This window comes from Clarias gariepinus, chromosome 1, assembly GCF_024256425.1.
Source record: "Clarias gariepinus isolate MV-2021 ecotype Netherlands chromosome 1, CGAR_prim_01v2, whole genome shotgun sequence".
In the NCBI taxonomy this organism is placed as follows: domain Eukaryota; kingdom Metazoa; phylum Chordata; class Actinopteri; order Siluriformes; family Clariidae; genus Clarias; species Clarias gariepinus.
Genome location: NC_071100.1, coordinates 48,711,264 through 48,726,354, shown reverse-complemented (window position 1 = coordinate 48,726,354; position 15,091 = coordinate 48,711,264). Strand labels below are relative to the sequence as shown.

The 15,091-nt window shown below is 41.3% G+C and overlaps 1 protein-coding gene across 1 annotated transcript; it reads left to right on the top strand.

The window, feature by feature from the left end:
* The first annotated feature begins 609 nt into the window (after positions 1 to 609).
* On the top strand, positions 610 to 15,091 carry ipo13a (importin 13a). Its single transcript, XM_053496599.1, has 21 exons — positions 610 to 787; positions 1,848 to 1,973; positions 2,555 to 3,165; positions 3,385 to 3,525; positions 3,714 to 3,855; positions 3,941 to 4,107; positions 4,231 to 4,351; positions 4,559 to 4,706; positions 4,859 to 5,040; positions 5,400 to 5,426; positions 5,517 to 5,651; positions 7,371 to 7,508; positions 7,741 to 7,821; positions 8,305 to 8,442; positions 8,560 to 8,656; positions 11,226 to 11,278; positions 12,490 to 12,556; positions 12,661 to 12,719; positions 12,939 to 13,028; positions 13,953 to 14,134; positions 14,478 to 15,091. Exons 1-21 carry the CDS (start codon positions 737 to 739, stop codon positions 14,572 to 14,574), a joined length of 2,853 nt encoding a protein of 950 aa, XP_053352574.1. The 5' UTR covers positions 610 to 736; the 3' UTR covers positions 14,575 to 15,091.

The following is a 15,091-nucleotide window of genomic DNA, read 5'->3' as shown; positions in this document are numbered from 1 at the left end:
CTTCTGTAATCAGTGTAACAAAAAATGATGTGTTAAGGTCGGATTGGAAGAACTTGAGTGTCCTCCAACATCACCGAACACCTTTGGAATGAACTGGAACTGGAGCCTCCTCTACATCACAACATCAGTCCCTGCCATCACTAATGAACACTACAAATCTTAGTGGAAAGAGTTCAGTGTCAAAGAACTCGGAGCTCTGACCTCGGCCCAATCAAGCACCTTCGGGATGAACTGGAACGGAGATTGTGAGTCAGGCCTTCTCGTCCAACATCAGTGCCTGACCTCATAAATGCTTTACAGGATGAATGCACGTGGATTCCTATAGAAACACTCCAAAATCTTGTGGACAGCCTTCCAAGGAGACAGGAAGCTGTTATAGCTGCAAAAGGGGGACAGAATTCATATTGAAGTATATGTATATACAAATACAATTACAGTATATATAAATACTAAAAATGTGATTGTAGGTTTGGCCAAACACTTCTGTCCATATGGTGAATCTACCTAATGCTTTCATAATCTTGCAGTATGTGGGTGTTTATTGATGCTCACTCCGTGGAGGGAGTAGTGCACTAGGCATGATTTGCAACACACCCCAACAGCTATCACTACTGCATACTGGACACAGACAGTGTGACCCATCTGTAGACCCATTGTGTGTTAAATCAGTTGAGGGACACACTATGTAAGCTGTTTCTGTTGAAACATTGTCGGGACATTTTAATAAGCAGCGATAATGTCCTCTTCCTCAGAACAGACCGAGTTTACTGCGGAGGCAGTGGAGAGGGTAGGACATATCGATTATTCCGTTTAATTCAATAAAAGACGAACTTTATAAATATTCAAATGGCTAATAACTCTGCTCTAACGCTCATAATAAACACGTCAGGGTCTGTTAAACGTGTTTTTTTATACGTGCTTCTGATCAGCTGTGGACAAGTCCAGTATTAAAACTACGTCTCGCGAGGAAATGCAGCGTCCGTATCCTAAATGTAACGTAAAAGTATACATAGTGCGCAACGAAGTGCGCACAGCGCCGGTTTTTATTCTCCCTATCTAGCCTACATGTGTAGGCGGCATGACGCCGATTTAAACACGTACGTATGTATGAACCTGTAACGTAAAATAACGGTTAAGATAGTTAGCTAGCGGCTAACTTTTTTTTTTTTAATTAAGTTAGCATGTTGCTAACTCATTGAAGATAGACGTTTATTACGATTTGAAAGAGAGATGTTTTGTAAAAGTGTTCACTTCAACACTGTCAAATAAAGTTAAAAATAATTCCATAAACAGACACACACACACACACACACACACACACACAAATACAAATTAGTACAAAGAATTATACACAGAAGTAACATAACCCAAAGCACTTTATTACATTTCTTTTGATAAACCTAGGATTTATTCATCTACTTATAAATCTCAACTTAATGGTTTACTGCATAATTAACAATTTATTGTTAAATATTTAAGCATTCTACAAGTAATTGAATTGCTCTGGGCTCAAATGTTTAGTTTGACTTTAGTATAATGACTTTAGCTTTATATATAAAGTTGTCTAAGAGTAAATTAACACGTTTGTTTTAGCAAATGGTTCCAGTTTTATACTTATACATGTTATAACAAGTCTAATTTAGTGCTCAGTATCAGTCGAGGTCAATATAAGAGACTATAGGGTGTAGAAAAGTAACTCGATATCTCAGCGAAGCTCTATGATACTAATAATAGTGTGGAGAATGTGTTGTGTGGCTGCTGTTGTGTTGCACTGAGACTTTATTAAAAAATTGCTATTTCTTTTGTCATGTCATGCTGATTCTGATCTGAAAGCCTATCTCACACAGGCTCTTCATCAGCTGTACTACGATCCGGATATGGGGCAGAAAAATGTGGCCCAAAAGTGGCTGGTGCAGGCCCAAGCGTCACCGCAGGCGTGGCATTTCTGCTGGGCATTGCTGAGCCCGGACAAGGTCAGTACAAAGGTCGAAGCAACAATACTGGAGATTTCAAAACTAAATAATGTAAAATAGTACATATGGCATTATTTAATTACAGAAAATCAGTGGATATTTTAAAACAAAAGGTCCTGGAATAATTCTTGCAAGAACAGTTTTGTCTAACCCATCAAGCACCATGATGAAACTGGCTCTCATACAGACCATCCCAGGAAAGCAAGAACAAACTGTGCTGCAGAGGAGAAGCCCATTTAGATTTACCAGCCTCAGAAATCACCAATTAACAAACAGCACCTCAGATGAAGTCTTTACAGAGTAAAGCAGTAGCAGACATCTGCTGTTACCAACTGTTTCAAAAGATTACTGCATATTTTGGACCCTTTTAGCATTGTTTTACAGTGTAGAAAGAAATAAAAATCAGGAAAGACCATGGGATTAGAAGGTGTGTCCAAACGTTTGGCGGGCAGCGTATTTAAGTAGCCAAGGATTGCTCACGGCTTATGGTTTTTGAACGTTTTATGTTTTTGTACATTTTAATCACAAATAAAACTAATAAAACCGTAATGATGTGATTGAAATGGTTTTGTTCCAAGCAGGTTCCTGAGATCCAGTTTTTTGGTGCGAGCACACTACATGGCAAAATCTCCAGCCACTGGCATGACCTCAGTCCTGAGCTTCGCGAGTCTCTTCGCTCTCAGCTCGTCACCCACGTGTGCCACTTCGCCCTTGGCCCCAAGATGGTGCTGACGCGCCTCTGTGTGGCCCTGGCGTCTCTGATCGTCCGCACGCTACTCGACACCTGGCCCAGCGCCGTGCCCGATCTCCTGCAGGCGTTCCAGAGCGGAGAGGGCACTTCTGAGGTGGATGGGCGGCGTCTTGCCCTGTTAGAGGTGCTCACTGTGCTGCCTGAGGAGCTCTTGAGCAAGAAGTTCACATCAGGGAATCGTGCCAGGCTTCAGGGTGCCCTTGCACAAGAGTGGATACTGTTGTGTCCACTGCTGCGGGAGTTGCTACGGGGCGAAGGCTCGGTTGGCAGCATGAAGGAGCGAGCGCTACGCTGTGTGCCGTCCTGGCTTGGGCTCGGCGTCGATCTGGGACAGAGTGAAGGAGTGTTGCGGGATAGCTTGGCGCTGCTTAAAGTGCCTGAGCTTTTTGATACGGCTGTGGAGAGCATCGTCGGTGCCCTCTCAGTGCCTGACTGGCAGAGGTGAGGGCTGGACCTTAAAATTTTAAGAAGACACATTTTCACTGGCAAATAAAAAAAAAACGTTACCAAATAATTCATAATGGTATCACTTTCATGCTTCTAAAGTCTATGCGTCAAGCTCTTCCTTCTAAACTGAATGTAAACATAACAATACTTAATAAAATACATACTAACGATTAAACTGCCTTTGACACAGATCTAATCCAGTCTGTCCTGTAGGTCTGCAGACAGTCTGGTGAAGCTGTTGCCACATGTTCTCGAGCTTCAGGAACAACTGAAGAAGGCAGTGCAAGACAGAGACATGGAGACGTCTCATGGAATCTGCAGAATCGTCGTTGCTCTCGGCGAAACTCACTGCAGGTTGAGGTCGCACCCACACTGACCTTACTGCATACATGTAACGTATACATTTTTTTAATAAAGATCATTACCAGAGCAGAGTGACTTTCACCACATGGGTTCAATCTCCCCTAGTGAGGTTAAGATATTATGATTGACACGGTCTCTCCCTCTCTGTCTCTGTCTCTCTGTCTCACTTCATGCCTCAGAACATTATTGGAACAGACTGGACACTGGCAGGGTTTCCAGGCTCTGGTCAATATGATTCTGTCCAGCACCGCCATTCCTGGCCACTACCCAGTGGACGAGACGTCCAGCTCACTCACACTCACATTCTGGTACACGCTGCAGGTGCGTCCGTGGATTTTAGATGTCCGAGACTTAATTCTTAATCTTAATTCTTAGTCTTTAGTGAGAGCTGGTGGTTTTCTTACAGGATGACATCATGTCGCTGGAAACGGAGAAGCAGGCGTTTTACCTGCAGATGTACAGACCCGTTTACTTCCAGTTGGTTGACGTCCTGCTCCACAAAGCACGCTTCCCTAACGAGCACGACTACGCCTCGTGGTCTTCTGAGGACAAGGAACAATTCCGAACGTACAGGTCAGCAAAATGATCGCATAACATGAGAAAGTGCGTATCTACATTGTATAACCATCCAAGGTTATGTACAGTATAAACGTTAGATGCATGTTTAAATTAGAACAATGTTTACACTGATTGCAGAGTCGATATCTCTGACACTCTGATGTGTGTGTATGAGCTGCTGGGCCCCGAACTGTTGCGCAAACTGTACGATAAACTCGGCGTCCTGCTGACCGACACGACGCACTCGTCCTCGTGGCAGGTCAGTATCTCGTTTGACTTGATGATAACATCTAAACCTTTGACCTGTAGGAACTGCCTATTGAAGGGGCGGAGCTACCCATATGCGACACGATCTTAGTATTCCGTATATTGTGGAATAACGGAATTTAACATTATCAGCACTACTTCACAAAAAACAAGTCTTTGTTCTGTTTGTCTTCTTATCACTGTCTTTCTCTTTTTGGAGGATATAGAGGCTCTGCTGTTCGGTTTCCAGTCCATAGCGGACACCGCGGACGTCAGCTACTCAGACGTGATTCCGGGTCTGATCGGCCTCATCCCCCTCATCTCGGCGAACAGCGTTCAGCTCGCAGAGACTCTCATGCTCACACTCGGTACAAACAGACACAAATCTGCATAGGTTAAAGATGATGTAGCTCCAAGCATCGGAACAAACACTTCACTTCACTCCACACCACTAGTGTTGTATTAGTGTGTATGTGTTCTGCATACAGTGCTTGCACAGCTTTTCTCTACATTTTGTTAGGCTCGCTCTCAGAGTGGTTGTCCGATCACCCGGTCATGGTGCCCGCCGTCCTGTGTGTCGTCCTGCCCGCCCTGTCCGACTCCGACCTGTCTGTTCCCGCGGTCACCACGCTGAAGAGAATCTGCCGTGAGTGCAGGCGTCACCTTTACCCGCACGCCAACGACATCCTGGCATCCGCACAGGTAGACAACAAAACAGTTACTCTGTTCTACAGCGCTTCAGTGTGTTGTTTAATCCCAGCAAGTAGACTTTACTTAAGAATTATAATTATATCAGTTGTATAGAAGAGTCTTTCTCAAAGTCATCAATGACTAACGAACAAAGGATACTAAGATCTTTAATTTTCATTATTAGTCTGAACCCACCCATCATGTCGATCACACTCTCTTTTTAAACTCTTCTTTAATAAGAAAACCTTTTAATATAAAATAACAAAACTTTTATTTCATAAATATTGCCATTACGTTGGCTTTCACCTGGTTTTGTTTTGGAAATTATGGCTTTAAATTAGTATTTGTTTTTGTTTTTTTTTGTTTTTTAGGATGCACTTGTTAAGCGGATCCACAAGGTGAGAATTCCTCTCATCCACACAACATTCCTGTTGTGACCTATAGTACACTCGTGTCATTTATTAATCAGAGCACTTTTCTTTCCACAGAGTCCTCAGAGCACATGGTTGATGCAGGCTCTTGGTTTTTTGCTCTCGGCCATGCCGGATGAGGAGATCCCAGAAAAACTGCTCTCTCTACTTTCGCCACATATCCAGGAACTGGAGCTGCTGGCCAATCAGGCGGTATGGATCAGACCAGACTGAGAAGGCAGCTTATTCCAAATAACCTAAAATGTATTCCATGGAAGTTCTAATCGTATACAGATTAATGTTATTTAAGGGTGGAATCTGATCGTAGATAAAGTGTTTTTTTTTTTTATTCTGTAAGCCAGCAGATGCTTTTTTTAACATATTTATTTTTGTCACTTTATCGCTGTCACTGTACCTTTATAAAAGTTGCTGTATAAAAACTGCTCCATGTCAGTTGCCTAGCAACACCTCGCTCATGACTTTGATCTCTTAAAGCTTGCAGCTAATAAGAAACATGTTATGATTTATGTGCAGTGATGGCGAGGAGAATCAGGCTTGTCCTGCAGCAGGTCCCAAAGTCATAAACAGATAAATAATCAGTTCATCTTGGGATGTTGTTTTATTAACTTCTGTAAGATGTCCCGGTACAGTCCATGTAACTATAATCAGGTGTGCAAGTTTCAATCATTTAAAAGAAGTTTTAAAAGAACTGCTGTTGTACGTGAAGCGTTAAAGTCAAACCAGGACTTTTGATTGCGTGAAACACAGTTCTGAGAGGTAAAACTCCCTTTGTTTCTTTAAATAACCCCCTAACACTCTTATCCCAGCATTTTACTAGTGCTTGGTAGAAAGTTTTCTGGAGCCATGATTGGTATGCCTGCTTCCCATCTGAAACTCTGGACTCCCAGGAACTCCTTTAATGCCCCAAAGATGTAGAAATGTCTTGAAATGAGGTCAGGACTGTACGGGGGATGTGGCGATATCTCCCAATTGAGTTCTTATATTGTGCAAGTGGTGCTGGTGAATGATTGTGTGTACAGTTCCCACACAGACAGATGTGTCTCGATCACAATTCGTCTGTTGATTTTTAAGGATATGCACTGAATGTTCACAAAATTCGTGATTCCCGGATGTGTGTGTTTGTATGAGTGTGTGAGTGTGTGTCTGTGTGAGAGAGAGATGTGTGTGTGAGAGTGTTAATATTTGTGATGTGTATGTGTGTACAATAGGCCGCAGATGCTGGAAAAAAAGCATCACACTACTTCAATGTGCTGTCATTTAATATAATGCCACACAGAAAGTTATTAATCATTTTTCAGCATAAGTTTAAGACATTATCACGGCTGACCTATTTGAGATATCAGGAGTCCTTCTAAAATTTCACATCCTCAATGTCTTTAGATCACATCGGCCCGGTTTGTTGGCGATCGTATAAATTTCCTAGGAGAAGATTATCAAAATCCATCGGGTGCGTTTTTGCGAACGACACAAAATAACCAATCCTCCTGTTGAGTTGAGCCCAGAACATGCAGTGTGACAGTTGTTCAGCTCAACAAGCTCTAAATGTGTACCGAGTTTTGTGTGCATACTTGCAAGTGTGTATGAGCTGTGCAGCAAAATCTCTTGTGAGGGCCCCTGAGGGCCCTGTGCCACGCCTGTGGCCCAGATTCTCCTAATGGCAACAGATTCCAACCTGTCTGCCAATTTTCATGAGTTTTGGAGCATGTTAAGACCCCCCACAAGTCCAAAAGGTTTGAAAAAAATAACCCTTAGGAAAAAAAGAGGGACCTGCGCACCCTATAGTGCTTGGGCCCTAATTACTTCAAGAGTAGTAGTTAGTCACTCAGCTTGACAGACCACGTCGGTTTTATTCTTTACCAGCCTCTCACACAGGTTTTAATGGACTGAAATTGTTGTTCTTATTGTTCACAGCCCTCTCCTGTCACTAAACACTCCACGCTCCAGGTTCTGGGCCTGATCTCCAGCCTCTTCTCTTCTCTCGACTTAAAGAAGCACGGCGAAGGACTGGATGGGGTTAAAGTTAGCCGATTTGCTGCTCAAAACAATCCGGTAAAAGAGGGCACGAGTTACAGTTCGGCTCTCATCATCTTTAATTGTCTACTGAATACTGTAACGCATCATTCCAATCGTTACAAACATCCGACAAGATGGTAGATTTCAGTGCGATTGCATTGCCATTGTGGCATTTTCAGAATGACAAAACATCGTATAGATTTCTGTTTATTAGAGGATTAGGCTAAATTAATGTAATAAATCTTCTGGATTTTTTTTCTTCCTTTAGGTAGTAGTCATGCTACAGCAGGTGTTCCCTCTCATCCAAAAACTTCTGAGCAATTGGCTGAAAGACACCGACGTGGTGGAGGTGAGTGTTATAATCAAGTACATTTACATTTAGGCATTTGGCAGAAGCTCTAATGCAGAGCGACTTAAAGGTTCTGTCGTTAGATAGACCAGGGGTCGGCAACCTAAAACACACAAAGAGCCATTTGGACCCCAAAAAAAAAAAACATTGAGAGCCACAAAACCCTTTTAACAGCTAAAATGAAGATAACACTGGATATATCATTTTTAGCACTTTTATGCTCTGTATTAAAAAAAACTATAGTGTGTTGCATTTATGAAATCAGTGAACTGCTACAGAAAAAAAATCCATTTTATTTTTGTAGCAACAAAAACATTTGAACTTCGAAAAAAATAAAAAAGATGCTGGATTGAAGGTTACTTTCTAATAAAATACTCAAAGTCTATTTAAAAAACACATTTTATTTTAGTGTTAGATGATAAGTCCATAAAACAGGCGCTTCACTATATACGCATCACTTCTTACTCATTGTGTTCTTCACAGGCCTCATGTGCTGTTTTCGACAAATCTCTCAAGACCCTCGCTGGTGATTTTGCTTCTCTCGTACCGCAGCTGTGTGAGCTGATCAGTCAGCTGTTCAGCGCCTACCCACAAGCCTCCGCCTTGGATCTCATACAACAGGTGGAAGCGGACTGCGTATTTTCTCAGCTCTGGAGCTGCTTGTGATGCTCTGGAGCATCACACTAACCATGCTCTCTCTCTCTCTCTCTCTCCCTTTTCACTCACACACATTTACAGCTGGTTCAGATATTTTCCTGTGAGAAGGAACATATCTCATCAATCCGCGCAGTGCTGGAGCTCATCACCAACGTGACCATGTCGCTTTTTCAGCACGGTAAAGCACCCGCTTGTCTCGTCACGCTCTGGTGGTGATGTTAAACAAAAGCACTTTGTGAAAAGTGTTAAACTCTAACTCTCCGAGTGGCTCAGTGGTAAAATGCTCGCCCAATCTCCAGTTCGATTCCCGGGTGATACTGTAACCTCTCACAGCCAGAGGCCGAACTCTCTCAGAAGGGAGGTACTTAGCAGAGGTGTGGACTCGAGTCATGTGACTTGGACTCGAGTCAGACTCGAGTCATGAATTTAATGACTTTAGACTCGACTTGACAAAATATAAAAAGACTTGCAACTCGACTTGGACTTTAACATAAATAACTTGGACTTTCACTTGGACTTGCGCCTATTGACTTGTAAAGACTTGCTACTTCCCATAAAAAGCCCAAAGATAAAAAGTATGTTAACACGGACCGCTCTATCTCTGTTTATGTGTCTGTGCGCGTGTGTGTGACAGAGCGCATGCGCGCATTCGGCACGACATCCAATCAAAGTACCGTAGATTCTTTTGAATCGACAGCGTCCAACGTGACAACAACGTGAACGCGCCAGTTCGCGAAATGATACCGAAGGTAGCTTTGTTTGGCTATAAAAAATTGCCTATATGCGCGGACCACTGAGTAAAGGCACAAAAGGAAATTGTTAGCGTTTTTTAATCCCCTGACAAACTCTAGCCATCAGGATGTGTTTCCCTTGTTATCTTGGACATATTTACAATAATGAACCTCGGCTGAGTCACTTGTAGGCTGTAAACATGTCAGTACATGCGTTGTATTGTTTATATTTAATCACTGGTATACACTACCCATGATTTGTTTATGCTATTTTATCAAAGGATTTCTTTTAAATACAGTATATATTTAATACAAAGAAATAGACCACTACGAGTGCTGATTTCTTTCATATGCAGTTTGGGTTTATTCAAATAATGTGACCTAGTGAATTGACATCACGCGGATAAAATGCTAATTATCTCGCATAATAATAATAATAATTATTATTTTTATATAATATTTAATTATAATAATACTTATTATTATTAATGTTATAATATATAATATTTAATTATAATAATATAATAATAATAATAATAATAATAATAATATTTATTATTATTAATTTATATATAATAATTATTATTACTATTATTATTATTATTATTAATGTCTTGAGACTGTATCTGACGGGTCTCTATTTTGGCATTATGGTTTTGCTGTAAAGGCATATTTGATATGAAATATCAGACAAAATACTGACAAGTTTACAGCCTACAAGTGACTCAGCCGAGGTTCATCATTCTAAATATGTCCAAGATAACAAGGGAAACACATCCTGTTGGCTAGAGTTCGTCAGGGATTAAAAAACACTAACTGTCCTTTTTATTCTTTACCGCGCTCTGTAGAATCTCAGTGGTCCGCGCATAACCCTTCGCGGGCGAGCCTTCTTCTAAGTGCGCGTTCCCTGTGCCCTTTTCACGGGGGTGGGGCGAAAAAAAAGCATCCTGATGGGGGAACAAACTTCGACACAGCATGAGGTAGCCTACGTGAGTAAATCACATAAGGTAGGGAGCAAATTTCTTTAATGTTATGTGAAGAAAACAACGTTATTGTTTGTATGAAGTAGCCTACTTCATTGAGAATATGTGCTACCATTTTACATTGCTACTAGCATTTACTAACATTTGTATTTTTATGTATCTGAGCAATGTTCTTTCATAAAAAAAGGTTTGTTTAATAAATACAGATCTTACAACCATACATAATCTGTATACATTTTATTTTTCTGCTAAAAAGACTTGAAAAGACTCAAAAGTCAAACCGTAGGACTTTGGACTTGACTTGAGACTTGTTGCCTTTGACTTGGGACTTGACTCGGGACTTGCCTGTCTTGACTCGGGACTTGAGGGCAATGAATTGAGACTTACTTGCGACTTGCCAAACAATGACTTTGTCCCACCTCTGGTACTTAGTGTCCTCACATTAATCGCGGCTCTACAGCCAATCAGGGGCGATTGTAAGCTCACGCAAGTGGAAGGAGTGTATAGCCCTGTCCTCCAGTGCGTGAGCGAGCAGTTCCAAAAGATGCGGTCAGCTGGCGGGTTCGGAGGAAACACGTGATAGTCTTTTTTGGACACGACTAAATTAGGGAGAAAATCAGGAAAAAAAGGAAAAAAAACTCTGTGTTCCAGTTCTTGACATCAACATTATCTCTTATAATTATTATTAGAGTATAAAGTGAAGCAATCATCACCCGAGGACTTATTACCCAGAAAACCTTGCTCTGCATAGATTAAAAACAAAAAATAAATAAACAAGGAACCTGTTGAGAAACTTTCACAAAAGCAATGAAATGAAAATCAGATTCAAGTGAGTTTTACGGTGACGTCTTTATTCTGCTCGTCAGTTCACGCGACACCAATGAATTAGCTAGCTGTTTAGCATATCACCATGGCGATCAAGCTACTTAATACTAAAGAACATCCTAGTCAGCTACAGCTGCAAAATTGAACTGAAATAAAAGTAACTACACGTTACACAAGTGTGTGTGTGTGTGTGTGTGTGTTGTTGCAGGTGCAAGAGACCATCCTGATGTGGTCGAGTCTTTTATGAAGCTTCATGCCCAGGTTGGAAATTAGTATTCTTTACTTCTGTCGGTGCAACACATTTGCATTTTATAATTTTTAAATTTGTAATTAGATGATAAGTCCTGAAGTGTAAATGATTTAAAAGTTCTATAATTTAAATAGTTCAGCTGTATCTAGTCACTTATTCAGAGAGGTATGTGGGATGTGAACTTACTAGAACCTTTGCTGCTGATGTACAGTATGACGTTCATCGATGTACCGTTCTCTTCAGTTTCAAGTCAATTAAGTGAGGGTGAGTCAAAAATGATCCACACTCTGGCTGTAGAATTTATTTGAATTAACTTTTAGTAAAGACAAATAAATTATTTTTTCCCCACATAATCTCTTTGCTGTTTAATACACTTTGTCCGTCTGTAAAGAAGCTTTCGTTTTCCCTTCAAGACTTCAAGACAAAACTTCAAGTCTGAGCTGCGAGCCGTGAATGCACCACTGTCCTCACTTCTTCATCGGAAGTGAATCTCCGTCCTCGTAGGGCTGCTTTCAGGGGACCAAAGTCAGATGGAGTGAGATCAGGACTATAGGGAGGACGCTTAAATCGACAGTGAGGACGTGCATGTGAGATCACGATGCTCTCGGATATCAGTCCTCTGTGTTTAATCTGAGATTTACTGTTCAGCTCTTCAATAAGCGTCTCACTGTAACGAGCACTGTCGATTGTCAAACCTTTTTCCTGATAATGTTCCAATATTTCTGGCCCTGGAGAATCCCAAAAACTGTAAGCTTTGATGAATTTTCCAGCTGATGGTCGACTTTTGAACTTTTTCCCGGTCGGTTTGAGGATGTTTCCTGCTCCATACTCTGCCGTTTACTCTCAGACTCATAGCGATGAATCTGTTTTTTTTCTGTTGACGCTCTTCTGTGATTTGTTTCATCATCAGGTACAACCTCAGACCACAAAAGAAAAAAACATGAATCACTGCACGCTGCTCCACTTTCATGCGATTGACAAGCGGGGCGTCCATGTTTGCTTACACCGCAGTTACAGATTAACTGATGTAACGCGTTCACTCCTGCACCAGGGACCGGGGAGACAGAAACGGAAAGCGCTGATAAGACAGAAGTTTTAATATAAACTGTGTGCGGATCATTTTTGGCTCTCCCTCTTAGGAGCAACGAAACGTAAAAATCAGTCTAAACATGTTGTTTTACCGTGTTTTTTTTTGTTGTACATCTTTTGAAATACTTTACAGGTTTTGAAAAGGAAAGCAGATCTGTATCGCTCCGAGGGTCTCGATATCAGAGTGGTCTTCTACTGCGGTGAGAGCAGGAGCAGGACGAGTATGATTTATAATTAATCACAACATTTGAGATATAAAACACACAAAAAAACATTTTTTTGTGTTTGCTGCTTCCTTCTGCAGGAATTTTAGCTTTCAAATTCCCAGAGACGCCCACTCTGAGGTCCACATGTGCGCTGTTCGTAAGTCTCTCTCTTTTAAGTGCTTTTTAAGGTATATTGCATCAAAACACTGTTGTGTACAGGAGAAGGAAATTTAGTGAAATCTTTATTTATTTTTTTTATTTACAGACCTTATAGTGTTTTATGGCAGCGTAATACACCGTTCTAAGTGCGTCTTTGTCCTTATTTGGGATGACAAGACGTTTTTTCTCCCTTTCCCCTTTATGTGGCACTACTCAGACAGAGATGATGTCTCACTGCGAGGACGTCCCCGCTGTCCGAGACGTCCTACAGGAGGACGGGCTGCTGCTTCTTCAGACCCTGCTGGAGGTCACTTTATATTACATTCAGAGGAGTTTTGTTAGATAATAAGAATTAGTGTTAATGCCATAACATCGATTCTATTTCCGGTACACCCTGAAATTTTTCATTCCTCTCGTACCACTACAATTTTTAGTTTATGAATGAAAGGAAATTTTCGCCTTTAGTTATACATAGTGTTTTACAACCTCTTGATAGCGGTTACAACCTGAAAGAACAGTCGTTTCATCACCAGCACGTCTTTCTCTCTTACTTTTGAAGTTAATCTCGATCCTGGTTACCGCTGACACTGGAGACTCCTTACAGAAAACTCACCGTAACTACAATTACACCGTTTTTTTTCCAACAGGAATAATCACATTCAGATACAGTTAAACATTTGATAGTGTGCATAATTCGGTCCAGGATGCATGCTTGTACATCAAATCACTCGTATAGCAAAGTGAATTTCCCTCATAAGAAAAGACAATCCATTTCACAAATATAAAGAAAAAATAACACACAAATTAACCTGCTATACGAGTGACGCATGTGCACCGAGTCTGAGCATGGAAGATGACTACCCACAATCCCACAGCGCGCGCGAGAAAGAGAGAAAAACCATTGGCTCAGTTGTGATTCATGACACTCGGCAGACAAAGCGTATATCAAGATCTTGTTCATTCATCTAGTTAAAACTTTTTTAGCAATCCAGGGTTCCACTGTATACTTGTGTTTCACAGCTGAACTACTGTTATATGGTGGACGTATAGAAATTTAAATCAGTGCCTTTTTACTAAGCAGTATCCAGCAAAAAAACATATTTAATATTGAATATACTGTACATTAAATTACCTCCGTAAACATTAACATGGCTCTAAAAAACATACTGTAATATCGTCATTTCTCATTAGAAATATAACCCAGATATACTGTGTGTGTGTGTGTGTGTAGGCAATCAGTATCCAGACTTCCCAGGATCTCCTGGAGCACCTGGCTGACGTTCTCTTCTCCATCAGCCTCCACTGTCCCAGCTTGCTCGCGAATCGTTTGAGAGACGCCCTGCAGCCCGACGCCTTCCCCTGCGCCCTACTCACTCCGGAGCACAAAGAGCGCTTCTGCCAGCAGATCCTTAGGTGAAATACGTAACACGGGGGCGCGGGGGGCAGGGTTACGGCAAGGGAGTACTGATCAGAAGGTCCCAGGTATCAGGTTCAAACCCCAGCACCATTAAGTTGCCCTTGAGCAAGTCGTTGAACCCTCAACTTCTCAGATGTTTAATGAAATAACAATGTAAGGCGCTTTGAATAATAATGCTTAAACGTGATAAATCACGTACGCTATCGATGACAGCTTAAAATCCAGAATTAGTCTAGATTTGATGTGCAAAAGTCTGCACGCCCTCAGTAGAAATGGTAATTAGCTTGTTGTTGTTGTCTTGTATGTGAAGCTCACACCTCTGTTATTCCTCCTCCTCAGAGAACAAGCGAGTAAGTGGAAGATGAGGGACATCGTGAAGGAGTTTTTCGTGTCATGTCGAGGCCTTCAGGGAACGGAGGATACCGCGGATTACTGAACATCCCTGTGTTTTTAGACACTTATGGGTTGAAACGTGAAGACACAAAACGACACAGTAATCGGGATTTGCATTGTTACACACTCCTAATCTCATGAGTTGATTGTTGTTTGACTGATTTCACAGTATACGGTATAGTTGTTTTTTTTTTTTATGAGAGTTATATGCACTATTTTATCCTTGGTTGTCGCACCTCCTAAAGTGCCTTCACATGTAATCAACATCGTCCCGGGTCTGTCTCCTGGCGTCACCGGTTTGTGTTGCACTTTTTTTTTTGTACCATTTCATGAATTCTCGATTCTGATTAGTCAGGAGGCTTGTGACAGGAGGTCTGTGTCAGTGTGCAGGTCAATCACAGGGAGGAAATAAAAATAGAGAACTGTGAGACTTCAAACAGAACATGATATATAGTAAGCGTGACTAGCGTTAAAACTTTTTACGTTTTATATGATCAGGTCATCGTTCATCTCAACACTGAATAACAAAAAAAAATAACCAATGAATTTTACATAAACTA

Bases quoted from the DNA above. Each gene is read 5' to 3' on its own strand.
- ipo13a (XM_053496599.1), top strand. From the start codon at position 737: ATGTCCTCTTCCTCAGAACAGACCGAGTTTACTGCGGAGGCAGTGGAG. The intron at 1,974-2,554 runs GTCAGTACAAAG...TGTTCCAAGCAG, and splicing joins CATTGCTGAGCCCGGACAAG to GTTCCTGAGATCCAGTTTTT. The intron at 11,279-12,489 runs GTTGGAAATTAG...AATACTTTACAG, and splicing joins TTATGAAGCTTCATGCCCAG to GTTTTGAAAAGGAAAGCAGA.